The 27,500-nt window shown below is 34.3% G+C and overlaps 1 protein-coding gene across 5 annotated transcripts in view; it reads left to right on the top strand.

Annotated features, from left to right (window-relative positions):
- LOC144959858 (SCO-spondin-like) overlaps positions 1-27,500 on the top strand; it is a 148,236-nt gene that overhangs the window by 73,830 nt on the left and 46,906 nt on the right. For all 5 annotated transcript variants that reach the window (XM_078892663.1, XM_078892660.1, XM_078892659.1 and 2 more), the window contains exons 4-15: positions 6,426-6,532; positions 7,366-8,104; positions 9,446-9,550; positions 10,850-10,981; positions 11,725-11,907; positions 12,239-12,412; positions 13,214-13,387; positions 18,716-18,889; positions 22,331-22,501; positions 23,293-23,463; positions 24,659-24,838; positions 26,121-26,300. In XM_078892663.1, the coding sequence (XP_078748789.1) occupies positions 6,426-6,532; positions 7,366-8,104; positions 9,446-9,550; positions 10,850-10,981; positions 11,725-11,907; positions 12,239-12,412; positions 13,214-13,387; positions 18,716-18,889; positions 22,331-22,501; positions 23,293-23,463; positions 24,659-24,838; positions 26,121-26,300 (2,490 nt within the window). The remainder of the gene's footprint in view (positions 1-6,425; positions 6,533-7,365; positions 8,105-9,445; positions 9,551-10,849; positions 10,982-11,724; positions 11,908-12,238; positions 12,413-13,213; positions 13,388-18,715; positions 18,890-22,330; positions 22,502-23,292; positions 23,464-24,658; positions 24,839-26,120; positions 26,301-27,500) is intronic.

Consider the following 27,500-nt stretch of genomic DNA (forward strand, 5'->3'; position numbering starts at 1 on the left):
CAACACCCCCACTCTAAACTGTACAAAAAAAAAAAGTATTTTAAAAGATTGCAATGACGTCATGTAGCGGTCTTTTCTTTTCTTTTTTTTAAAATCTTTCTTTTATTTTTATTCTTTTCTTTTGACAATAAGATAATATCGGTTCCTGTTACGAAAGACTTCAGAAATACAGAAGAATAGTTGCCAGTTATCTTGTCATACTGAAACGACCCGTTGTAAACAAACAGACCGGTGTTTTTTCTGAATATTATTCACCTTTTCTTTTTTTTTCATAATTTTTTTATTTTTTCTATTAATGTTCTAGCTTTGTTGCTGGTGTTTTTGTGTGTGTGAATGCCCTTTGCTTCGTTGGCACAGAAATATATATATATTTTTATATATATAATATATATTAATATATTATATATAAATGCAACCCCCTTTTTGAAAATCACAAGCCCCCCAACAAACAAACACACAAACCACACACCGTTTAAGAATAAAAAATTAGGTATATCAACTAGAATACACATCTAGGGCCGAGGGTGAACGGTTCCAATCCCTTTTGGAAAATTTGAGATATACAAAAATAAAAAAAAAATATAAAATAAAAATAATAATAATAAAATAATAAAATAATAAAAATAATAATAATAAAATAAAAAATAATAATAATAATAAAAAATAAAAATATAATAATAAATAATAAAAAATAATAATAATAAAAAATAATATAATAAAAATGATAATAATAATAAAAATTTAAATAATAATAAAAATAATAAAAATTTATTATATATTAAAAATAATTTAAAAATAATAATAATAATATTAATAATAAAAAAAATAAAAATAAAATAAAAATAAAATAATAATAAAAATATAGTAAAAAAAATAATAATAAAAAAAATTTAAATAATAATAATATAATAATAAAATTTAAAAATTAAAATAATAATATAATAATAAAATAATAATTTTAAAAATAATAATAATAAAAAAATTTTAATAATAAAATAAAATAAAATAATAATAATAATAATAATAATAATAAAATAATAATTTGATAATAATAATGATAATAATATTAATAATAATAATAATAATAATAATAATAATATTGATAATGATAATGATAATGATAATAATAATAAATAATAATAATAATAAAAATAATAATAATAATAATAAAAAATAATAATAATAATAATAATAATAATAATAATAATAATAATAATAATAATTAATAATATTAACAATAATAATAATAATGATAATGATAATAATAATAATAATAATAATAATAATAATAATAATATAATAATAATAATTAATAATAATAATATATAATAATAATAATGATAATGATAATAATATAATAATAACAAAATAATAATAATAATAATAATAATGATAAAATAATAATAATAAATAATAATAAAATAATAATAATAAAATAATAATAATAATAATAATAATATAATAATAATAATAATAATAATAATAATAATAATAAGATTAATGATAATAATAATAATGATAATAATAATAATTAATAATAATAATAATAATAAATAATAATAATAATAATAATAATAATAATAATGATAATAATAATAATAATTTAATAATAATAATAATAATAATAATAATAATAATAATAATAATAAAATGATAATAATGATAATAATAATAATAATAATAATAATAATAATAATAATAATAATAATAATAATAATAATAATAATAATAATAATAATAATGATAATGATAATGATAATAATAATAATAATAATAATAATAATAATAATAATAATAATAATAATAATAATAATAATAATAATAATAATAATAGTAGTAGTAGTAGTAGATCTTTATAATTCATAAATATGACAATTTGTCATTTAATTACAATTTTTGTAATGGTATATGATAACTGTATAACATTGAACAGATATTTGACTCCTAATTACTCTCTCTCTCTCTCTCTCTCTCTATCTCTCTCTCTCTCTCTCTCTCTCTCTCTCTCTCTCTCTCTCTCTACCTATCTATCTCTCCCTTCCCCCCCCCCCTCACTCATGAATTTTTCCAGAATGTCTGCAGAAGTTGTTTTTTTCGTATATGAATATCAATATAACATATTAGAAACATTCCATATTTGTATTCACACTGCGAGATAACATGTTTATAATGTATTTGGTATTATTATGATTATAATATTGGCGATAAAATTCATTAGAATTCATAATGATTTGAATGCGATTCCGATTCCGACACACAGAGGTAAACCGGATATGAAATTCAAAAGGTTGTGGTTAACCACCAAGCATGTAGACGGGAAACAGCATTCAGGTCCCGTCCACCGACAAAACACAATTCTTCATTTTAGACAGAATAAGATTTAACATTTCAAAAAAGAAAAACAAAACAAAAACAAACAAAAAATAACAAAACAAAAAAAAAACGAAAAAAAAACGAGCTTTAAAATAGCGCAATAATATCCACTAAACGTGCTCAAAGGGCGTTACAAAGGGTCACTGACCCAATAGCAATACACGTAACCAAAAAAACAAAACAAAAGAAAACAACAACAAAAACGAGCTTTTAAATAGCGCAATATCCACTAAACGTGCTCAAAGCACGTTACAAGGGGTCGCTGACCCAACAGCAACATACGTAACCAAAGAAACAAAAACAAACGAGCTTTTAAATAGCGCAATATCCACTAAACGTGCTCAAAGCACGTTACAAGGGGTCGCTGACCCAACAGCAACATACGTAACCAAAAAAATACAAACAAACAAAAACAAGAAACGAGCTTTTAAATAGAGCAATTTCCACTAAACATGCCAAAAGCACGTCACAAAGGGTCCCTGACAAACAGCAACACACGAAACAAAAAAACAAAACAAAAGCAAAAACAAACAAGCTTTTAAATAGCGCAACATCCACTAAACGTGCCCAAGCTCGTTACAAAGGGTCCCTGACCAAGAGCAACACACGTAACCTGCAGATTGAGACATGACGCCTGTTAGGCGATATTACAATTTTTTTTTCTTTCCACAGAAATAATACTGTTAACGGCTAGCTAATCATTTTACACCTGAGTAGGGTGAGAGAATCTGAGTAAAGAGTCGTTTCCAAGAATTCAACTATGCGCCGAGCGAGGCTCGAACCCAGGAAACTTCTGGTCCGAAAGCGACTGTCATACCACGAGGTCGCAGAGTCGCACATACTTCATACATTCGTCCATTCCTCTGTCTCCTGGGTTCGAGCCTCTCACTCGGCGCATAGTTGAGTCCTTGGAGAAGGCTCTTTACTCACATTCTCTCACCGTATTCAGGTGTAAAACGAGGACCTGGCCGTTAACAGTGTTGTCTTTGTCCAAAAAAAAAATTTTTGTATCGCCTAACAGGTGTCATGTCCCATATAAATGTTACTTATTGCTGATGGCCAGGGACAAATTGTAAAGCGCTTTGAGCACGTTTAGTGGATATTGCGCTATATAAAAGCTCAAGTCTTTTCAAGTATATTATTATTATTATCATTATCATTATTATTATTATTATTATTATTATTATTATTGTTATCATTATTATTATTATTTATATTATTATTATTATTGTTATCATTATTATTATTATTATTATCATTATTATTATTATTATTATATTATTATTGTTATCATTATTATTATTATTATTATTATTATTATTATTATTATTATTATTATTATTATTATTGTTATCATTATTATTATTATCATTATTATTATTATTATTATTATTATTATTTTATTATTATTATTATTATTATTATTATTATTATTATTATTGTTATCATATTATTATTATTATTATTATTATTATTATTATTATTATTATTATTAATTATTATTATTACTATATTATTATTATTATTATTATTATTATTATTATTATTATTATTATTATCATTATTATTATTATTATTATTATTATTATTATTATTATTATTATTATTATTATTATTATCATTATTATTATTTTATTATCATTATTACCATTATTATTATTATTATTATTATTATTATTATTATTATATTATTATTATCATTATTATCGTTATCATTATTACTATATTTATCGAATAAAAAAAAAACAGCAACCCCACCTCCCCCCCCCCCTAAAAAAATAAAATAATCCTAGATAAAACATTTAAAAAAAAAAAAACTTAAATTCAAGACCTGTATTAAATATATGTTTTAAGAATGAGTTTTAACACTGGTCGGCTTATTTGAATCGAACGATATGAGGTAATATATCTAATTTGTGTGTTTGTTTGTTTGTTTGTTTTGGCCAGAATAGAGATAAGACGTTATGTCAGCATGAGACAGAAACCAGTCCCAGCAGTTCTTGTCCCAGCAGTTCTGAATAGACAAAAGAACATTTTTTAAACGTCTGGGCGGATCTTTTTGTCCAAAGCCATTTAAATTTAAATGTTTTTGTTGTCAATGTAAACTTGGATTTGTGTGTTTTCTTGAGTGCTTCCTTTTAAAATTTAAAAAAAAACCCAACAAACTATTATATATTTGTTAAAATGATATTTGATTATTTTCCTTTTATCATTATTATTATTATTATTATTATTATTATTATTATTATTATTATTATTATTATTATTATTATTATTATTATTATTATTATTATTATTATTATTATTATTATTATTACTATTATTATTATTATTATTATTATTATTATTATTATTATTATTATTATTATTATTTTATTATTATTATTATTATTATTATTATATTATATAAAGTCCTATATCTTTTCATAAACGATATAATAAAAAAAATCTTCGAACGCTATGATACTAGGTACTATTTGCCTCAATGGCTTGGTACTATTTAAAGTACAAATAGAGGTCTGGTTTGTCTTATTGTATCACCGAGTTACTTTTAAATTGTTTGAAGTAAGTTTTATACAGACCAAGCATTTTAATTGTATTCTAATTCAATAGCACTGTCAGACAATGCCTTATAATTCCTCTACAGTCTTTGAGACTTTGAGAGAGGAGAGAGAGAGAGAGAGAGAGAGAGAGAGAGAGAGAGAGAGAGAGAGAGACAGAGAGAGAGAGAGAGAGAGAAGAGGGGTGGGGGTGGAGGTGGGGTTAAGAAATTGTGGAACTGTGCAGTATTCGTGATCATCTGTTTAGAAATGTACAACTACAGTGAAACACCATTATACCGCCTACCTCTCTTACCAAAAACGTGATTATACGGATGTTTTTAATGGAAACATTCCTTAATTAAGGGGGCCAAAGGGCTCTTAGAATCAGAGTTTATCCCGGTTTCTATAGCGTGAAATGGACATAATAGTAACTGAGTTTTAACCTTTTGATATGTCGCTGGTCTTTAATAATTGAAAACGAAATGAATATGTTTATGTTGTGTATATCGGACGTGTGAAAGAAAGAGAAGAAGGGAGAGAGAGAGAGAGAGAGAGAGAGAGAGAGAGAGAGAGAGAGAGAGAGAGAGAGAGAGAGAGAGAGAGAGAGAAAATAAGTAGGAGTGAAATATCTGTTCAATGTTACAGTTATCATTTAACGTTATAACAAGTGTAACTAAATGACAAATTGCCATATTTATGGACAATAATGATCTATTATTATTATTATTATTATTATTATTATTATTATTATTATTATTATTATTATTATTATTAATACTGTTTACAGTCCACAGCTTCTAGCAGCTTAGTATCACTTAACCCTCTCCTTTCCACCCATAGTAAAATCGTCACATTCGTTACGATGCAGCCAAAAAATGTCTTATTCTGATTTCATTTTGTTATAGTTATAGCTATAAAAACTTGACACTGTGTTGCAGAGCTCATTTTTCTGAACAAAATATAGAATATACTCATTACAAATATGTTTGAAAAATATATTTTTGTGTGTTTGGTGAGTATGAAATTTCGGGTAAAATTCTGAAAATAGCTGGTAAGGAGGGAGTTAAATAAACCCACCTGGTAACACATCACGCAAAGGGAGTGAGATCGATCCCGGGTGCAGTAGAGATGTTATTTTTTTCCTGACCTCTCTGTCCACCCAGCAGTCAGAATGGGTAGCTGAGTCTGTTAGATTTTGCGGAAAGTACTTTGCGATAGACTCGCATCCTATATCCAAAGGAGAGCAAACAATTACTATTGTCCGTTTCACGCACAGAAACCGGGATAAACTCCGGCCCCATGGGCTTAATGTTATTAAAGCTGATCATGTTTTGACTTTTATACATTCTGATCACATAGCATGTGGAAAAGTTCTCGCCAGCATGAAGAATAAAAAAAGTACCGGTTTTCTTTGTTTAGACCAAACTGCGTGTGGCATCAGACTATTGAATCCAATTGAAGGACTACTTCCTAACACACCATGACTATTTTTTAAAAATCTTCCTCCAGGCAAGAAAAACGAAAACGAACTCCAGAATGACGAGTCAAGCAAACAAGCGAGCGCTCTCTGGATTGATCCTTTGGCGGGAACACCCGTGGGTGGTCCTAATTCTAAGGTGAGTAGATTCCAAATTGATGATGATGATGATGATGATGATTATGATGATGATGTTGATGATGATGATGATGATGATGATGATGATGATGATGATGATGAAGATGATGATGATGATGATGATGAAGATGATGATGATGATGATGATGATGATGATGATGATGATGATGAGGACGACGACGACGAAGACGATGACGACAATGATGATGATGATGATGATGAACACAGTGTTAATATACTTTAACTCTCGCAAACATTTTTGTTCAAATATTATGATGTTCAAAAGAAATTAGAATGACAAAAATGTTGGCTTCATCGTTTATTTATTCATTCATTTTATCTATTCACTAATGATTAATCTATTTTATATTTAGCTTTATTGTTGTTATCTATCTTACTTTTTATTTATTTATTTATTTTCATTTATCCATTGGGTGTCTTCCGAAACAATATAAAATTGAAATTAAAGTCTTGTGACCAAAATAAACAGAAAATATTTCAGACTTTTCTTTTAAATATATCAGACTTTGTGCTTTATGCAGCACTGTAAAACACGCCCTTCCACATTAAATGTCCTTGGCTTTAAAATAATGTTGACGAGCTTTATATATTTATATACATATATATATATATATATATATATATATATATATATATATATATATATTTATATACATATATTGTTCAAATAGATTTACACAGGGCCCCAAACCAACAAAAATAGAGTGATTAGGGTTTAAGGAATTGGAAAACAAAAGAAATCGGTCCATTATGATAAATCTAATCTATTTTTTTCCCATTTTGCATATGAGTACTCTATCCTTTTATTCCTAGCAACAAGGCAGCAACTGGAATCCAACCAGTCCACAGTCGTCCAAACCTGGTACTTATAACCCATCCAATCCTAACCCAAATCCCTGGAACCCTCCTAGCAATCCTAGTTCATGGAATCCGAACCCTAACCCTAATCCTAACCCTAACCCTAATCCTAATCCTAACCCTAACCCTAACCCTGGATCTTCCAAACCAGGCACATGGAATCCAAACCCTAACCCCAACCCACAACCCCAGCCAAAACCTTTCGTACCCCCATCAAACCCAACTAACTGGAACCCCAACCCACAGCCCAAACCTCAACCACGACCTTATGTACCCCCATCAAACCCAACTAACTGGAACCCCAACCCACAGCCCAAACCTCAACCACGACCATACGTACCCCCATCAAACCCAACTAACTGGAACCCCAACCCACAGCCCAAACCTCAACCACGACCTTATGTACCCCCATCAAACCCAACTAACTGGAACCCCAACCCACAACCCAAACCTCAACCACGACCTTACGTCCCCCCATCAAACCCGAATCCTGCACCTCAGCCCGTCGTACAACCAAACTGGAATCCCAAACCGAAGCCTCAACCACAGGTACCAACCAATTGGAATCCTAACTGGAAACCGGCGACCAACAACCAGCCCCGTACCTATGATGATGGTTTGGGTCGCTCCAACAGACAATACTATGACACGATGGGACTGGAAAAATACCTTCAGACATGCACGGATTGTGTCAGTAAGTCGAATTTACACTCTTGCCATGTTCTGTCTTAAAGTACACATTATATAGACCCGTGTCTGCCTATCCAAACATTCTAATATAGATATGAAATTGTGAATGGAACAGTGCAAGTCAAAGCTGTGACTGACATTGTTCACACGTTCCTGTTTCGATTGTCTTACAAACTTCTTTTTTCACTTATTCATTTCATTACTTCATTCATTAATCCCATGATCTGATGATCGTCGGGGGGATACATGGGATGCAGCTCTCACCACTTTCCGCTCACTCTTCTTTATTGTTGGCCTCCTCCAAGAGTTCTTCCATCTTCATTCCTGTCCATTTCTTGATATTGTCCATCCAAACTTTCCTTTGTCTTCCTTTTCTTCTTTCTTCTTCAAAGGTGCCTTCCATCACCGTTCTGCACAAACCTTCGTGCCTCACATTGTGGCCAAACCATGACATTCTACATTCCAAATAAACACTTAATATTATCAGGGTTACCACATCGCATCAGACAGTGCATCAAACAATATATGTATGTCTATGTGTATTACTGACTTACTTTATCTTCTTCGCTCGTTGTGCGTCCGCCCTCTGCTTCTGTCCTTGACCATCTTCTTGGTAACCTCCCAAATTAGGCCTGCCATCGTCAGTTCGTCTGACAGTGAGCGTCTCCATTTCTTTTTCGGACGTCCCACCTTTCGTGTCCCTTGGGGATTCCAAGCGAGGGACTGGCAGATTAAGTTTTCTCCCTGGTCTCCTCAACATGTGGCCCACTCATCTCCTTTTCCACCTCCTACATTTGAGTGGTGATGGATTTTTGGTTTGACCTTCTCCTTTATTCTGTGTTAGAAAGGCGACTTTCTTCCCTCTCCATCATCGTGCAAAGAGCTGGGTGTGAGCATTGCACATTTGCTAATATCCCATCAAACAAACTGTCGTTATCCCCCCCCCCCCAACCCAGCCGAAACGTATTTTCATTTCTCTGGTCTATTTTCCAAAGCTGAAACTGCTCTCCAAGTATTGTTATTTATGTGACCCTTCGTCTTGAAACGGTATTATGTCGTGATGAATTGGACCCCGAAAAATGACTTTAGGATTAAATTGATAGTAAATAGCAATTTTTTGAGCTTTTGGATTGTGAGAAATTGTCATCATTCTCTAACAGAACAATTCGAAACTAACCCCAAGTTTCATGTTTTCGTCAATAAATTCAATTTTTGCACCTACGTCATCCCGGTATAATAGCGTTTGGAGATGGTGGGTCACATTTGAAAAAAAATATTTCATTGATCTCTTAATGTGACGTTTCTTTTTTTTTATCCACCAACACCAACACCCTCCAATTGACAGCATCGACCAAGGACTACCAATGTCCTCTCAACAACGAAGTCTTGGAAATGAAGAAATGGGCAAGTGAGGTCCAAGAAGTCCTCAGCTTTGGTTGCACCAAACCAGGTACGGTTTTTTTTTTTTGGAATGTTGCTCTTGTGTCTTTTTTAGTCTGGAAAATAAGCTGTCAATTGAAACCAAAGAAATTTCGATTCAATGGGTTTTTTTTTTTTTTTTAAATTTAATTTAATTTTTATTGTGAAGTTCGACTATTATACATATACATTTGGTGAAAGAAAAAAAAATTATCTAAAACATATGATGATAATTATGGTTTTCTGTACTTTTAAATTTTTTATCGAAATTTGCGTTTGTCAATAAATATGTTTATTTTCTTTTATTTTTCCATGTCTCGTCTCTTAAAGACGTTTGTTGACTATTTGAAATTTATTTCATAACTTTGATTCAAACGTAAGACCGGCGAAGCCTTGGAATAAGAGCCTTCAAACATAAGACCGGCGAAGCCTTGGAATCAGAGCCTTCAAACATAAGACCGGCGAAGCCTTGGAATGAGAGCCTTCAAACATAAGACCGGCGAAGCCTTGGAATGAGAGCCTTCAAACATAAGACCGGCGAAGCCTTGGAATCAGAGCCTTCAAACATAAGACCGGCGAAGCCTTGGAATGAGAGCCTTCAAACATAAGACCGGCGAAGCCTTGGAATGAGAGCCTTCAAACATAAGAGCGGCGAAGCCTTGGAATGAGAGCCTTCAAACGTAAGACCGGCGAAGCCTTGGAATAAGAGCCTTCCTGATTTCTTGACAGTGTCTTGCTTCCAAATTTGTCATTTTGGATAGACCGTGGGTTTATCACAAAGTACTTTCTATCAGCCCCCCCCCCCCCAGTCTCACTGCTAAGTGGGCCGAAGGTCAGATAACAAAAATCTTGACTGAGAAAGAAATAGGGTTCAAAAGTCGTGACGTCACTTCCCTCGTAATGGCGCATTGTAACTTAGTAACTGGTTCTAAACTATCGAAATAATGGCGGACGCCCTTATGAAATACTTCTCCGACGAGCATAAAAGTGAATCCAGAGGAGAAAAACATTATAAATCTGATCATGTTTTGACTTTTATACATTCTGATCATAAGACATGTGAATAAGTTCTAGCCAGCATGAAGAATAAAAAGTACCGATTGTTTAGAACCAAGCAGCTCGTTTCTGGGCGGACGTGACATCAGACTATTGAATCCTAATAACACCCTTCTCCTTGTTTGTCGATTGCTCAACCAATTATTAAGCTATCGGAAACTCAATTTTGCTCTTTTGCATATTATTTGAAATCTGATTTGGTATACTCATCTCCACCCACCCCCTTTCTCTCCGGCACTTATCCCTCCCCCCACACCCCCCCACCCCCTTATAGAATCGTGCAAAGAACCAGGTGTGTGCTGCATCAATGACAAGTATCCTTTCAAACAGACTGTTGTACAAATGACACAGATGCTTAAGGACATCTACAACATGTTCACAGACAAATGCAAGAATGGCTGCAAAGGTAAAGAATTCAATACCACGGTTTGTTTGGATCATGAGATGTCGCGATTTTGTTTTTGTTCTTTTTTTGTTGTACATTTCTTTATTTGTTGATTAAAAATAATAAGAGACTATTACTGGCCTTATGAGACAGAATAAAATACTATCCCATACTGTTTGAGGATTCCTGCCTTTAAAATGAGATTTGTTAAAATACTTCAAGTAGAGAACCAGCATGTGCATTATTTGATTTCCTTTAAAATACCACAAACACGTTTTGTTTATTGTTTAATTATCTTTGAAATACCACAGACATGCTATGTTTGGTTGTTTTTTTTTTTGTTTTTTTTTTTGGAATTATCTTTAAAATATCATAAACACAATTTGTTTTTTTGTTTTTTTTTTTGTTTTTTTTTCTTTCTAAAATCATCTTTAAAATAACACGAGCACTCCTTGTTTACTTTAAACTCATTGTTGATCTACCTCAGAAACGCTATGTTTATTTATTGATTTATTTATTTATTTTTTTGTTATCAAGTTTCAATTACCATAGATACGCAATTTTTATTTTTTGATTATTGTTTTAAATACATTATAATATACGCTATGCTATTTCTAAACTATCTTTAAAATACCATAGACAGCTTTGTATAATTTCAAATTAACGTTAAAATACTACAAACAAGCTTTGTTTATTTTTAATTATAAATGAATTACCACAGACACGTTTTGTTTAATTTTTTGATTATCCTTGAAATACCACAGATAAATACCAACCTGAGCCTGCTTGGTCTCCGTGGTCTGCTTGGTCCAACTGTGATGTGACCTGTGGACGTGGTCTCAAGAACAGAAAGAGGCTGTGTAACAGCCCTGCCCCCGCTCCAGGCCAAAACTATTGTCCGGGCAAGCCGATGGAAATGGAATCCTGTAACATGGGAGATTGTTGTGGTAAGATTGTCTGACGAAGGGTCTGAACCCAAAACATTCACCTTCCTTCTTCCTCTTCCTCTTCCTCCTCCTCCTCCTCCTCCTCCTCCTCCTCCTCCTCCTCCTCCTCCTCCTCCTCCTCCTCCTCTTCATCTTCTTCCTCCTCTTCCTCCTCCTTCTCCTTTTCATTCATTAATCTATCTATTTCTTTCTTTTTTCCTATCAATCCAGTCGCTAGTTAAATATATTTGATGTTTAGTTTACGACATCAATTGCTTTTTTTTTTTTTTTTTTTTTTAATTCAAAATTATGACGTATATGTACACACTTATAATCAATCTTTCTGTTTCAGTGGATGGCAACTGGACGCCATGGAACACGTGGTCTTCCTGCAGCGCCACCTGCGGCCAAGGCTTCCAGCAAAGGGCAAGGACGTGTAGCAACCCAAGTCCCAACTCGTGTGGAATGAAGTGTCCTGGACCAGGCACAGATGTCAGGAACTGTCAAGGACTCGCAAGCTGTTGTGGTCAGTTCTAGATCTCTCTCTCTCTCTCTCTCTCTCTCTCTCTCTCTCTCTCTCTCTCTCTCTCTCTCTCTCTCTCTCTCTCTCTCTCTTTCTCTCTCTCTCTCTTTCTCTCACTCTCTCTCTCTCTCTTTCTCTCTCTCTATTTATATCACTCTTTGTCTCTCCCTATCCCTCTCAACCTCTGTTGCGTATATCACCACATTGCAAGTTGGATATTTTGTTCATCTTGTTGACCATTACATGATACTTTCATCTCTTTGTATTTATTAAATGAGTTATTTTTATCCTGCCCAATAAGAACACAACGAGCTTGCGAGTATGTGTTATTGCACGATAAAAATATAACGAGATGAATAAGTACATAGAAATGAAAGAATACGTTTATTCTAACTCTCCAAGTAAGATTATTAGATTGTAACCAAATGGTATGGTAGAGAATACTTCTATTCACCATAATTTGTATCTTTCTCTTTTTGCTTGAATGACAATTTATTGACCTAAAACTAAAAGCGTTGGATTTGTATTCATGCGCACCAAAAAAGATTATTCATAATTGTCAATCAGCTGTCGTTTACACCTTGTTTCACACCAATATGTGTGTGTGTGTGTGTGTGTGTGTGTGTGTGTGCGTGCGTGCGTGTGATATATATATATATATATATATATATATATATATATATATATATATATATATATATATATATATATATATATATTCCAGTTAACATTCATCAACATTTTTTTTAATCGCAAAAATTCCACCTAATTATACGCTCCTGTGTCGTCTGTGTCTTCCTCCAGTCGATGGGAACTGGTCTCCCTGGATGACCTGGGGTGCCTGCAGCGCCACCTGTGGCCAGGGATTCCAAGAACGAGGCAGGATCTGTAATAGTCCAGCACCAAACCACTGTGGTCGATCCTGCTCTGGACCTGAAAAAGAGATGCAACCTTGCTCATCTGGACAAAACTGCTGTCGTAAGTAATAATAATAGCATATAGATAGAACGAAGTTGACGTCACTCGCGTCATTGTTATTGTTTTTTGTCATCCACGTTTATGAGTAATTCTCACTAAAAGATATTAACCTGACTATGAAAGTTCATTGTTACACAGAGTTTTGTGTGTTTGTCCGTTATACTTCCGTTTGGCAATGTGGTGAGTGTGTGTGTGTATGGGGGGGGGGGAGCAATATACAAAACTAAATATAACATCTTATAAAAAGGCAAAAAAAAAATATTTAAAAAATAGAAAGAATTGAAAAAAAAAATAGAGAGAGAGAGAGAGAGAGAGAGAGAGAGAGAGAGAGAGAGAGAGAGAGAGAGAGAGAGAGAGAGAGAGAGAGAGAGAGAGAGAGAGAGAGAGAAACAGAGAACAAATGTAATAAACTTGAGACTTTCCGGGTTCCATTCATGAGATAAATTGAAATGTAAATTATATTTTAAGCATCAAATTACACAATATTTTCCCTATATTTGTCTGATTTTGGAGTTTAAAATGATAATATAATATCTGAATGAAAAGTTTTAGGGGAAATAATCCTAATATCTCAAAATAGGAAAAACGGAGTTAGGGAGTTTTGGAAAACCACTCTTCATATATATATTTACTATCTACTTAAAGTTTTATCTTTTGCGTCATAAGTTGCTATATCTACTTTATCATGATTTGCTGTTGTTAAATTGAATTTGTATCATTTTTCCGTCTACATTTGTTGTACTGTAATATGGTTTGTTTTATATCACCATAAAGCGCTTAGAGCCTCTGTCAATAGGGTAAAGCGCTATATAAACGCCATTTATAATTATAACTATAATATTTTTAAATTTTTTTTTTTTTTTTTGCGCTCGCTCGGCGCATAGTTGAGTCATCGGAGAAGGCTCTTTACTCACATTCTCTCATCGTACTCAGGTGTAAAATGAGTACATGGCAGTTAACAGTGTTGTCTCTGTCCGAAAAAAAATATAATTGTAACATCGCCTAACAGGCGTCATTATGTCCCGTCCTAAATGTTAAATGTTGCTGTTGACCATGGGACCCCTTATAAATCGCTTTGAGCACATTTAGTGGATATTGCGTAATATAAAGCTCAATTTTTTCATTTTTTAAATTTTATTATAATTTTTAAAATTATGATATTAATTCTCCCCAATAATAAAAACAAACTCAACCCAAGTTTGAATTTCTGGCTATATATTCTATATTCAGCATTTTAATCATCCCGGTGTACCACGCGAGAATGACTCTACCAAAAAAAAAAAAAAAAAAGACTCTAGAGTTAAATTGGCATACGCGAGGCACACTCTAGAGTCAGTCTCGCGTCCGCGAGGCCAACTGTAGAGTCTGTCTCGCGTATACCAATTTAACGATTTCTAACAGAGGATTTTTCTAAAATTTTAAAATTTAAGTATGGATTTTCCAAAGTCGAACATAGTTTTAAACTGCTATTTGTTTACAGCCATATTGGAAACTTTATTCACTGTGCTATATTTTACAACTTTTAACAACTACCGTGTACATCGATCTATTTATAATACTAATTTTGTGAACAGACTCAGAGGGGGTAGACGAAAACAACTCCCTATAACCACCGTCATTGGTCATCGGCCAACCCCACGCCCGCTCCCCCTACGACCTCGATCCTCGCTTCAATTTATCAACACTCGTCCCCCATCCAATCTAATCACTTCAATGAGTAATCCTCACCGTTCCTTGTCAAATGTCAACACTGTCCGTGACAGTCAGTATGAAATTAACGACCACCATGACAACAACTCGCAGCAACAGCACCGTCTTGAGCAACAACAACAACAACAACAACAACAACCTGCACGTAGTGATCATACCAGTTTAAAAATTGGATTACTAAATGTTAGATCGTGTCGTAATAAAACTCAAGACATAATCGACATTATTGAAGATCATAAAATTAATATTTTTGTCATCTTGGAAACATGGCTTAATCATTCATATGATGATCCAATTATGAAAGCAATTACACCCGAAGGCTTTTGTATTAAATCATTTCCACGCATTGGGAGGAAAGGAGGTGGTATTGCAATTATTTACAACTTGTCACTCTTTGACAAGATATCATTTCACCATGATAATTTTAGAAGTTTTGAATACGCTGGATTTGCCATTCATGAAAATAATTTTAAAAAGTCGTTTCACTGTGTCTACCGCCCACCACCAAGCCAACAAAACAAAATATCAACAATTGATTTTTTATCTGAGTTCGGAGAATTTATGTCTATGCAATCCATTAACAAAAAGCATAATATTTTTATGGGTGATTTTAACATTGATTATTTCGGAAACAAAAATGAATCGAAAGTATTTCGGGAGATTATTGACACAAACAACTATATTCAACTTGTAAGCGGTCCTACAAACAACCATGGCCACACAATAGATCATGTCATTACAGACATTGAACATTCTCTCTCTTCACCTGTCTCAAATATTGATAAATTAATCTCTGACCATCATTTAATTGTGTTTTGCGTTTTATTTCCAATGAAGCACGAAGTAAAAAAGATGATAACATCTCGTAATTTGAAGAATATAAACATGAACATTTTTAAACAAGACCTTGACCATAACGTTAAAAATAAACATGATGCGAATGGTCTCCACGAGTCAATTGTTGGTACGGTGGACAAGCATGCTCCCTTAACAACTAGAGCAGTAAAAGTGAGACGTCAAGCACCCTGGTATAATACCGAAATAAAATTGAATGGATTAGCCAGGAGGCGGGCAGAAAGAAAATGGCTCAAGTCCAGAGATGCTGTCGATAAGAAGCGATACATCGCGGCTAGAAATGATGCAAAAGCCGTCAATTTCAGGGCCAAAAAGAAATTCTATGAAGAAAGCCTCAAAAACGTGGGACGTTCGAGACAATTCTTTGCCTTGACCAAGGAACTGCTGGGACAACAGACGCAACCAGCTCTCCCATCTTTAATCGATCGTGCAGATCTACCAACTCGCTTTGGTCAATATTTTAAAGAAAAAACGGATACCATCAGGAAGGAACTCTCGTCTGAATCGATCCCTACAACATTTGACAAGTTTCATGGTGATTCGTTAACACATTTTTCAAAGATTACTGAAGCTGACTTACGTGATTGCATTATGTCGTCTCCAACTAAAAGTTGTGATTTAGACCCCTTAAATACTGCCATTTTAAAAAAATGCATTGATGTAATTTTAACACCATTTACATGTATTGTTAATAATTCGTTGCAGTCAGGTGCTGTACCAGACATTTACAAAGTTGCTCATGTCAAACCCCTTTTGAAAAAACCTGATCTCGATAAAGAGAACTTAAAAAACTATCGCCCTGTCTCTAATCTTCCTTTTCTCTCTAAGATCTTAGAAAAGCTTGTTTTGAAACAATTACTGTCTCATCTTAAAAATAATTGTCTTGAAGAAAAATTTCAGTCTGCTTATAGGCAACATCATTCGACGGAAACCGCACTTGTTAGGGTTGTTAATGATCTCCTCTCTGTTATAGACAATGGTTCATGTTCTTTGCTGAATTTGCTTGACCTATCGTCTGCTTTTGATACTATTGATCACAATCTTCTTCTCAAACGTCTTGAAATTACTTATGGCGTGTCTGGTGCAGCGCTTGATTGGTTTAGGTCATATTTGTTTAATCGTAAACAGATTATTACGGTGGATGAATATAGATCGGAGGAAATCTTTCTTGATTGTGGGGTTCCCCAGGGTTCAGTACTTGGACCCGTTCTTTTTGTTTTGTACGTTGGCCCTCTGTCTAAAATCATCAGAAGTTTTGGTCTGTCTTACCATCAATACGCTGATGATACGCAATTGTACTGCGTTTCCAATATGAGAAATTTACAAGAAGTATCAGCCAATAGTAAAAATTGTATCCAAAGTGTTAAGAAATGGATGAATGAGAACAGACTGAAACTGAATGATGATAAGACGGAGGTGCTGTATGTGGGGAACAGGAAGTGGAAAAGTGAAACAGATTTGAAGTTGGGGATGCCTCTATTCAAATTGTTGACAAAGTGAAAAACCTTGGCACATTCTTAGACTCTGGACTGTCGATGGAGCATCAGGTTAATAATTTGGTTAGATCTCTCTTTTTCCAACTAAAAAAGATTGCTTCCATTAGACGGTTCATATCTGAGGATGTGACCAAGCACCTGGTTGTGTCCCTCGTACTATCGAAATTGGATTATTGTAATGCTCTGTTGTTTGGCGTTTCGCAATACAATCTGAAACGTCTTCAGATTGTCCAAAACAGCGCTGCCAGACTAGTATTTATGAAGCGTAGGTGCGACTCTGCCGGACCTCTACTTCATGACCTGCATTGGCTGCCTGTTGAGAAAAGAATTAAATTCAAAGCTTGTGTTTTAGTGTATCGTTGTCTTGAAGGTACTGCCCCTTCCTACCTTTCAGAACTAATTGAAAGATATTCAAAACCCCGCCCCTTACGTTCGGCCAGTGATTCCACAAAACTAGTTGTCCCTCGAATTCGGAAAAATGCTGGAATGAGATCCTTTTCTCATTTCGGACCCTCTATTTGGAACGCCTTACCGCAGAGCATTCGTGAAAAAGAATCTTTGTCTATTTTTAAACGTTCGCTTAAAACATATTTGTTTCGATTTTAGTAGATGGTATGAGAAGCAAGATAGGTTTGGTTTGTGTTGTGTGTTGTATTGTGTGTGTGTGTATGTGTGTGTGTGTGTGTGCTTGTGTGTGTGAATGAGTATGTTTCAGCCAAAGTAATTTGTAATTTAAGCGCTTAGAGTCTGGTGTCTCGGAGTTATAGCGCTATATAAGTTTTCAGCATTATTATTATTATTATTGACTCTAGAGTCTGTCTCGCGTACGCCAATTTAACTCTAGAGTCTTTTTGGCGATAGAGTCATTCTGGCGTGCTACACCAGCTTAATTAATGCCGTTTTGAGACGAGCGGTTACAACTGGATTCAATAGTGTGATGTCATGTCGCCCAGCAACGGCGGCCATCTTGGTTCTAAACAAAGAAAATATGTACTATTTATTCTTCATGCTGGCTAGAACTTTTCATATGTCATGTGATCAGAATTTGTAAAAGTCAAAACAAGATCATATTTAAAATGTTTTTTCCTCTGGATACGCTTTTATGCCCGTCGTAGAAATATTTCATACGGCGTCCGCCATTGTTCCGATAGTTTAGAGCCAGTTACTAAGTTACCATGCGTCATTATGAGGGAAGTGACGTTACGACTGTTGAAGTGTATTATAATATTTAAATTTAAATGTTTCTTTCTTTCTTTCCTCCACGTAGTTGACGGTAATTGGTCGTCGTGGTCGAGATGGGCGCCTTGCAGTGCCACATGCGGACAGGGCGTATCCAGTCGCAAACGACGCTGTGACAACCCCTCCCCCAACTTCTGTGGAAACACTTGCCCCGGCCCTGCTGATGAACAAAGACAATGTGGGAACCAAAACAGTTGTTGCAGTGAGTTGTATAGATAGTTCGAAGATGACGTCACTCAGGTCTTTGTTATTGTTTGTTTTTTTGCCATCCGCGTTTATGAGTAATGCTCACTGAACTGTATTAACCCGACTATAAAAGTTCATGGTTACACACAGTTTTGTGTGTTGGTCCGTTATACTTCCGGATGGCAATGTTATGAGCTTCTATGCCAAGCGCATACTATCTATAGATTATAAAAACGTCATTTTTTAAAGATAAATTAGATATTGCGCTTGACGTCACAATCCTGTTTGTTACTTTTTTTTCTCCCTCAATATTATAGTCAACGACCATTATTATTATTATTATTATTATTATTATTATTATTATTATTATTATTATTATTATTATTATTATTATTATTATTATTATTATTATTATCATCATCATCATTATTATTATTATTATTATTATTATTATTATTATTATTATTATTATTATTATTATTATTATTATTATTATTATTATCATTATTATTATTATTATTATTATTATTATTATTATTATTATTATTTGCCACGCCGGTATATTAGTATTTGTCAGTATCCAGACATTATATCTACTGTCCTCAATATATCACATAATCTCGACACAAGTCATACATTTTTATGTGTTACAAAGTGGCCGACTGGCGTATTCAACCTACGCCTATAAAGGAAACGTATCAAGTACAAATGCCCCAAGATTTGGTCTTTAAGTGGTCGACCTGGGTGTTTTGGGCCTTGTTGTTATTTTGTTTATAGGGCCTACACTACCGAACAAAATTATTTCTTTTTTTTCAAAAAGAAGTATAGGCCTACTGGAAAAAGTAACGAACTGATAACATTGTCAGACCGCAGTTTTGTCAGATAATTTTCAATGCATTTTTTTTTTTTTTAATTTGCCAGAATACAACTTGTTTTATACGAACTTGACTCCTTCTTTGTCCGTGGTTATATTTGTTGAGGGTACACAACCACATCAAGAAATAAATCTCTAGCACTTTTCTCGCAGTTATTTCTCTTTATGAGCCTGCAAACTTTCGCATCAAGGGAATTAACTAGTAAATAATCTAATCTCGCGGAGTCAGGTTGTTATTCCCTTGGCATGCGGCATCTTGGGTCGGACGGGTAAAGAACAGTTCGAGAGGGTGTTCGTCGAATCTTATATACACGAGCAGGTAATCGAACGGATAAACGAGTGGGTGACGTCATCAAGCAGTTACTGTCTGCGGTAGCAGCTTCTAATTTTTGCACACACTAAAAATTTTTGAGCTTTTATATTTTATGATGATCTGTCCAGGATGCAACGTCATTAACGCACTCGTGTACCGTCGCAAACCCGCTCGGAAGTTTCGTCACACCGCACCGTTCAACTAGAATATATGCGGTTTCGAGCTCTTGATCACAACGGGTACATATGTTGTACAGGTGGCAAGCCCCCACTGATGAAGTGAGCGTGCTTCTCCTCCCGTTTCAAGGAGTCGATGTCGGGTTGGATCTTCTTCCGTCACATACATGCCTGGTGAAAATTTGCCACAGAGAAACGCTTTTCTATTATAATTTTTATTAATAATATGTTTTCTCCAAAATAAATAAATTAATAAAATAAAAGTAAGAAGATGGAATAAAGTTTCCTTCTGATTTAGCCGATTTAAAAAATGAATAAGTATCATCTGAAATGATTCCAGAGATTGGTTTTACAGCTCGCAGCTCGAGCATTTGCTCGAATAATTATTCTGGTTTGGCGAGAGCGTCGATCGAATAAAAGCAATCGGATAACCCAACACTGCAACATGCGGCTCTTTTGACTGGTAAGCCGTAAGTGTAAAGATTATAATTTTGTGTGTTATTAAGATAGAAATCGGCTCAGATATACAGATAATGCATATCTATCCACACAAGTACGATTTTGTACGTTTGGATTTTTTTAAGTAGAAAAGATTTGATAGAAAAAAATCATTTAATTTAACCAATGGTGGTCGGGACCGCGCCGCGTGTTTTGCTCTTGACCTCAGTTCACAACGATAATAAAAATTATGTTTACTTAAATTAGAAGTGATTATTCTGTTGCCTCACACAAAAACACGATTAAATGACAGGCTTTTAATAAATAATATATCTAAACTAAAAGATAATATTAATAAGTGGTAATGGTAGTAGATAATTTTGCTGATAAATTTAATACCAAGACCAAGGGAAATAAGAAATACAGCATCACCTAACAAGAAAAATCCAGTCGTTCCCCATGATTCGCTGCCTCCCCCCCCCCCCCCCCCCCCCCCTCCCCCTTTTTAAAAATAAAAATCCTTTATTCTCTTTTTTTTTTTTTTTTTTTTTTCGTGACCCATTTGATTTGTAATATTGATAATTTAAGAATAGATGGATGGCTTGCCACTATCATTTATGTATGGACTTTTCTCTAATGTTTAAATGAGTCCTTGAGCGCATACTTGTGCATGATCTCATTGTTACCATGACTATGACTATGAGCAAAACTTTCGAACCATGCAAAATGTTGGCATTGGACTTTTCAACTATGATAATAAATAGACATAGTTTGGTGTTTTAATCATTAGTCTCTTGGAATGCTGAAATGGCAATTTTTTGTTGAAATTTCATTTTAGGCCACGCGTGATCGTCAGATTGTCTTCATTATTAATATTATTATTATTATTATTATTATTATTATTAGTAGTATTATTATTATTATTATTATTATTATTATTATTATTATTATTATTATTATTATTATTATTATTATTATTATTAATATTATTATTATTATTATTATTATTATTATTATTAATCTTTTGACTATTATTATTATTATTATTATTATTATTATTATTATTATTATTATTATTATTATTATTATTATTAATCTTTTGACTATTATTATTATTATTATTATTATTATTATTATTATTATTATTATTATTATTATATTAATCTTTTGACTATTATTATTATTATTATTATTATTATTATTATTATTATTATTATTATTATTAATCTTTTGACTATTATTATTATTATTATTATTATTATTATTATTATTATTATTATTATTATTATTATTATTAATCTTTTGACTATTATTATTTATTATTATTATTATTATTATTATTATTATTATTATTATTATTATTATTATTATTATTATTAATCTTTTGACTATTATTATTATTATTATTATTATTATTATTATTATTATTTTGACTATTATTATTATTATTATTATTATTATTATTATTATTATTATTATTATTATTATTATTATTAGCAACATCATCATCATCATCATCATGTTACATCATATTCATCTTTGTTACCACCACCACCATCATCATCATCATCATCATCATCATCATCATCATCATCATCATCATCGTCATCGTTATTGTTAGTATTTTATATTACACTTACCCTATCCACATCACAGAGGATGGTAACTGGAGCCCTTGGAACACATGGTCATCTTGTAGCCAGTCTTGTGGCGATGGGTTGAGGTCACGTATCCGTCGTTGTGATAACCCTGCTCCTAATTTCTGTGGACAGAGGTGTCCTGGATCACCGTATGACACCATCTCTTGTAAAGAGAGAGATTGCTGTGGTGAGTTTCTTGTAAAATATTCCGTAAGTGTATTTATGCGTCCATGTGGTCTTGTGGTATGACACTCGCCTTTGGACTTACTAGAAGGTTCTGGGTTCGAGCCTCGCTCTGGGCATAGTTGAGTCCTTGGAAAAGGCCCTTTACTCACATTCTCTCACCGTACTCAGGTTTAAAATGAGTACCTGGCCTTTTACAGCATTGTGTCTGTTGGAAAAAAAATTGTAAGGTGTTGCTTTTGGTCAGAGATCCTTTGCGTAGTGGATATTGCTATATATAATAAAATCTCAATTTTAATCATTTTTTTAAAAAGTGACATTAGCCCTGTCTCACTGCGAAGAAGTCATGGGTGAAAGATTTTCGGCTTAGCTCAGATTTCTGGCTTTGTGAAAAAGGTTTTAATTCATTTTCGTTATCGAGACCACCCCAGCATAATACTGTTTTGAGGCAATGGGTCACAAATAATAAGTTTCGGGCTTTTTGAATTGACTGGAAAAGGATATAAGGGATTTTAGGCCTAACTTTCCGGCATGTGGAAGGAAGCCTGATAAAGCCAACACCGCTGAACCAGAAAGATTGGTTGATTTTAAGCAGATGACAGGTAGTTACTCTTGCACTCCGTAGGGTGATTATGGGAGCCGTACCAGTAACAGCGATTCTGAGCTTTCATCATCAGTAAACTCTTGGAACTGAGAAATGCTGGTCCGGCCCAGACCTAGTCAAAAGAACATCAACAAAGATAAGAGAGACAGACAAATTCATCAATAAACTCTTTAAAACCTCTTGTCCAACAGTTGATGGTAATTGGGGAGCGTGGAATTCTTGGGAGGGATGTTCTACTACGTGTGGACGTGGTAATGAGATCAGGCGACGAACATGTGACAGCCCAGCAGCCAATTTCTGTGGGCAGACCTGTCCTGGTGCCCCTGTAGACCTCAGACCATGTGACAAGGGGGACTGTTGTGGTAAGTATTGGAAAAAGGGTGGTGTAAACAGGGGCAGTTCATTTGCTGTGTAGTATGCTACAAAAATGGAGGGGGGAGGGGGGGGGGGGGGAAGTGGCCGAGTGTTTAAGGCATTGCACTGTGACCCGGAAGAGTGGAATGGGCTGGGTGAACTGGTCATCATGGCACCACACCTAAACGATTTCAAGGCCCGACTGACATGGGCCCGCGCCCAATGAGGACACCGTTGAAATACAACCAGACCATTGGTTTCTTCAGCGCCAACCATACAGATACGGAAGGTCCTGGGTTTGAGTCCTGCTGCAGGGCACTTTTGTGTTTTTTCCTTATTAACCCCCAATTTGCTCACTTGGACAACATGGGTGATTCCTGTTTACATCAGAATTCTTGTTTAATGAACTATCTATATTCCTTCGTGGAATACCCAGGCGACAATATCTTATGATGTTGTGGCGGAAGGGCATAATTTCTTTTAATGCTACAAAAATATTGCATGAAACTTAACTCTTTCAACGCCATTGGCTGCACTGTGTGGCCAGAGCAGAATCTGTTCTACTGGCCAATGGCCGCACAGTGCGGTCGGTCTTGAAAGGCAAAAACAATAATGTAATCCAATCCTACTTTCTACAAAAGTACTATAAATTGAACCAATGGTATCGTTTCTTTCATCCGAACATTCAATTGGCCCAAGGGGGTACCTATTTTAATTGAGATTTTGCGCACATTCGAATGTCGCTTTGTCTTAGCTGTCATTCTCATTCTGCCTCAATCAGGTGTCAGCCATTTTGTGAGAGATTTTTAAAATCACATTTATACAATATGTCAAGCTCATAGAATAGAATAGAATAGAAGGTATCAACGTCGCTTGATAAGGCCACTGGCCTGTCGCCGAGTCTTTCCAGTCACTGAATGTCTTGTTCACAACTGATATAATGCATTTCCCCACCTGATCTTGTGAACAGGGGCTAGCGTACACTACACTTTCTCTACTGATCTTTTGATCATAGCTATTTTGGGTGGGAGGCACTTCTACACTATCCATAGGTATAACTTTCCATCACAGCATCTAATCTATTTTTGAAAGCATTGACGCTCGGCGCTTCAACGGCATTTGCTGGCAATGAGTTCCAACGTTCAATAACTCTCTGTGTAAAAAAGTTCTGTCATGTGATTTATTTTTGATTTTTTTTACTAGTTGATGGCAACTGGGCACCATGGGAAAGATGGTCAAGCTGTTCAGCTACCTGTGGAAGCGGCACCCAAATCAGAAACAGACAATGTGCAAACCCATCGCCTAACTCTTGTGGCCTCCCTTGTCCTGGAGCAGGCACTGATTCTCAGACCTGTTTTGCTGGACCTTGCCCTATGAAATGCCGTATGTTTTCAACTCCTCATCTTATTTCATCTCCTCCTCTTCCTCCTCCTTCTCCTCATTATCCTGCTCTTCTTCCTTCACCTATCTTACTTTGCATTCTTCTCACGTCTAAATCATCGCGACCATGAAACAGTATTTTCTTTTTTGAATATGCCTGACATGGTGTTTTCTTGCAAAAAAAAAAAAAAATCCAAAATTTTGCAAGCTAAAAACAGCAAAATTTGCAAATATTTGCTATTAATTTCCTAAAAACCCATCATTAGTTCATGAAAGAGAAAGGTATTTGTTTGTTTTAAGGGTTTCATGGTGCTTGCAACAAATGTAAGGTCATATCAGTGCCAGTAAAAGGGAAGAAAACGAGATAGAAAAAAAAGAAACTCTCCTCTTGATTAATTATCTTTCACGTTCTACACGAGCTATCAAATTAAAAGTGAGAAAATCTTCTTTTTTTGCCTTTTTTTATTATTGCTTTTTTCTTTGCAAAATCTTGAAAATTTGAAAAAACAGTTGCAGATTTTGCATCGCGATGAAAATCAGTGATATTTAGTGATTTTATTAGTGGAATCATGGCCATGAGGTCTTGTGAATTTGACACTTGCCTACAGACTAAAAGGTTCTGAGTTCAAGACTTGCACTGAACCGTGCATAGTTGAGTCCTTGGGGAAAAGACTCTACTCATATTCGCTCATTGTACTAAGGTGTAAAATGAGTATCTGGACATTAACAGCGTTGACTCTGTCAGAAAAAGGTAATATTGCCCAACTGGCATCACATCATTATCACTACCACTACACCACCACCAGCACATCATCATCACTACCACTACTACTACAACCACCACAACCACATCGTCATCACTACCATGTAGCACTACTACTGCAACCACCACCACCATTTCATCATCATTACCATTACTACTACAACAACCACCATCACATCATCATTACTACCACTACAACTACAACCACCACCACATCATCATCACTACCACTACTACTACTACAATCACCAACACCACATCATCCTCTACAATCACTACCATTAGGTTTTGGAGCTTTACTTCATTTGAAATAAGGAAACTCATCCTACGTTTTAAGTGTTGGTGTAGGGACCCTGACGTTTTGAGCATGTTTTGTGGATATTGCGCTATATAAATGCTCTAGTTAATTTTTAAAGACAAGTCCTTACAAGATATTATTATGTTGACTTCATTTTATCTTTTGTTAAATAAAAAATAAAAAGGTTTTGTTGTTTTTTGTTTATCTTTTAAATTTGACAAAAGTTGATGGAAACTGGGCACCTTGGGGTAGCTGGACAATGTGTTCTGATTCCTGCGGCAATGGAATGAGGTCTCGGGCTCGATCCTGCAGTAACCCACCCGCCAACTTCTGTGGCCAACCTTGTCCTGGAAATAGAGATGAAAATGGACCTTGTGATAGAACATCATTCATGGGTTTAGCTGGTGAGTTATATGATGATGATGATGATGATGATGATGATGGTGGTGATGATGGTGATGATGGTGATGATGATGATGGTGGTGGTGATGATGATGATGATGATGATGATGGTGGTGATGATGGTGATGATGGTGGTGATGATGATGGTAATGATGGTGATGATAGTGGTGATGGTGATGATGATGAAGATGGTGGTGGTGGGGGGTGGTGGTGGGGGATAGTGATGAGGATGATGATGATAAAGGTGATGTTGATGGTGGTGATGGTGATGATGATGATGATGATGATGATGATAATGATAAAGGTGATGATGATTATGGTGGCTGTTGATTTAATGAAAAAGCAAAAAAGACACGAGAGACAAGAGAAGATGGACATGTTTCCTTTATGTTTGTTGTTAGAAGCTGTCTGTAGCCCTGGGAACACTCTTCGATTAGAAAAGTTAAAGGGAAGATATTTGAATAGTGAAAAGATAATAGGTCAAGGATTTGGATGTGCTTAAAAGACCTTATAGATAGAATGCGCTTGGCCATGGAGTTCACAACATTGCCATCCGGAAGTATAACGGACCAACACACAAACTCCGTGTAACCATGAACTTTTATAGTCTGGTTAATACAGTTTAGTGAGAACAACTCACAAACGCAGATGGCAAAAACAATTAACAAAGGCCTGAGTGACGTCATCTTCGAACTATCTATAAAAAGGATGACTAGAGTATCATTTCAAGTAGAGAATAGGAGTTGCTACCAAGACCACTCTATCCCTGCTTAGTCAACTCAATATCACACCCACACAAAGGCACAGATGGTCTGCAAAGTTTAAATGCTCATGAATAGGAGCGATCTATATTCATGTTTTCGTCCAGGCAGGTCATCAATCACATGATTTGTTGCTGTTCAACGATTGGATATATCTTAACACATGTAAAAACGTTGCTTTGTTTATGAAAGTCGTAAACATATCCCTGTGTCAAGCTGAACAAAGTGACCAATCGAGATGTTAGATATTTCAAAATCTGTGAACACTTTTCACTATGTGGGTCACTTTGAGTACATTTTGCAATGTGACCAATAACACACATGGAAAGTTAATATAGATCATGCCCATTAACTTCATGACTTTTAGCCATTTACTTGTTTCTCTTATTCTTGTGGTAAAGATCTTCCATCTGTCTCTGTCTTATCAAAGTTTAATCCCAA

This window comes from Berghia stephanieae, chromosome 14 (genome assembly GCF_034508935.2).
Source record: "Berghia stephanieae isolate SIO BIC M18660-M18661 chromosome 14, UCSD_Bste_1.3, whole genome shotgun sequence".
In the NCBI taxonomy this organism is placed as follows: Eukaryota; Metazoa; Mollusca; class Gastropoda; order Nudibranchia; family Aeolidiidae; genus Berghia; species Berghia stephanieae.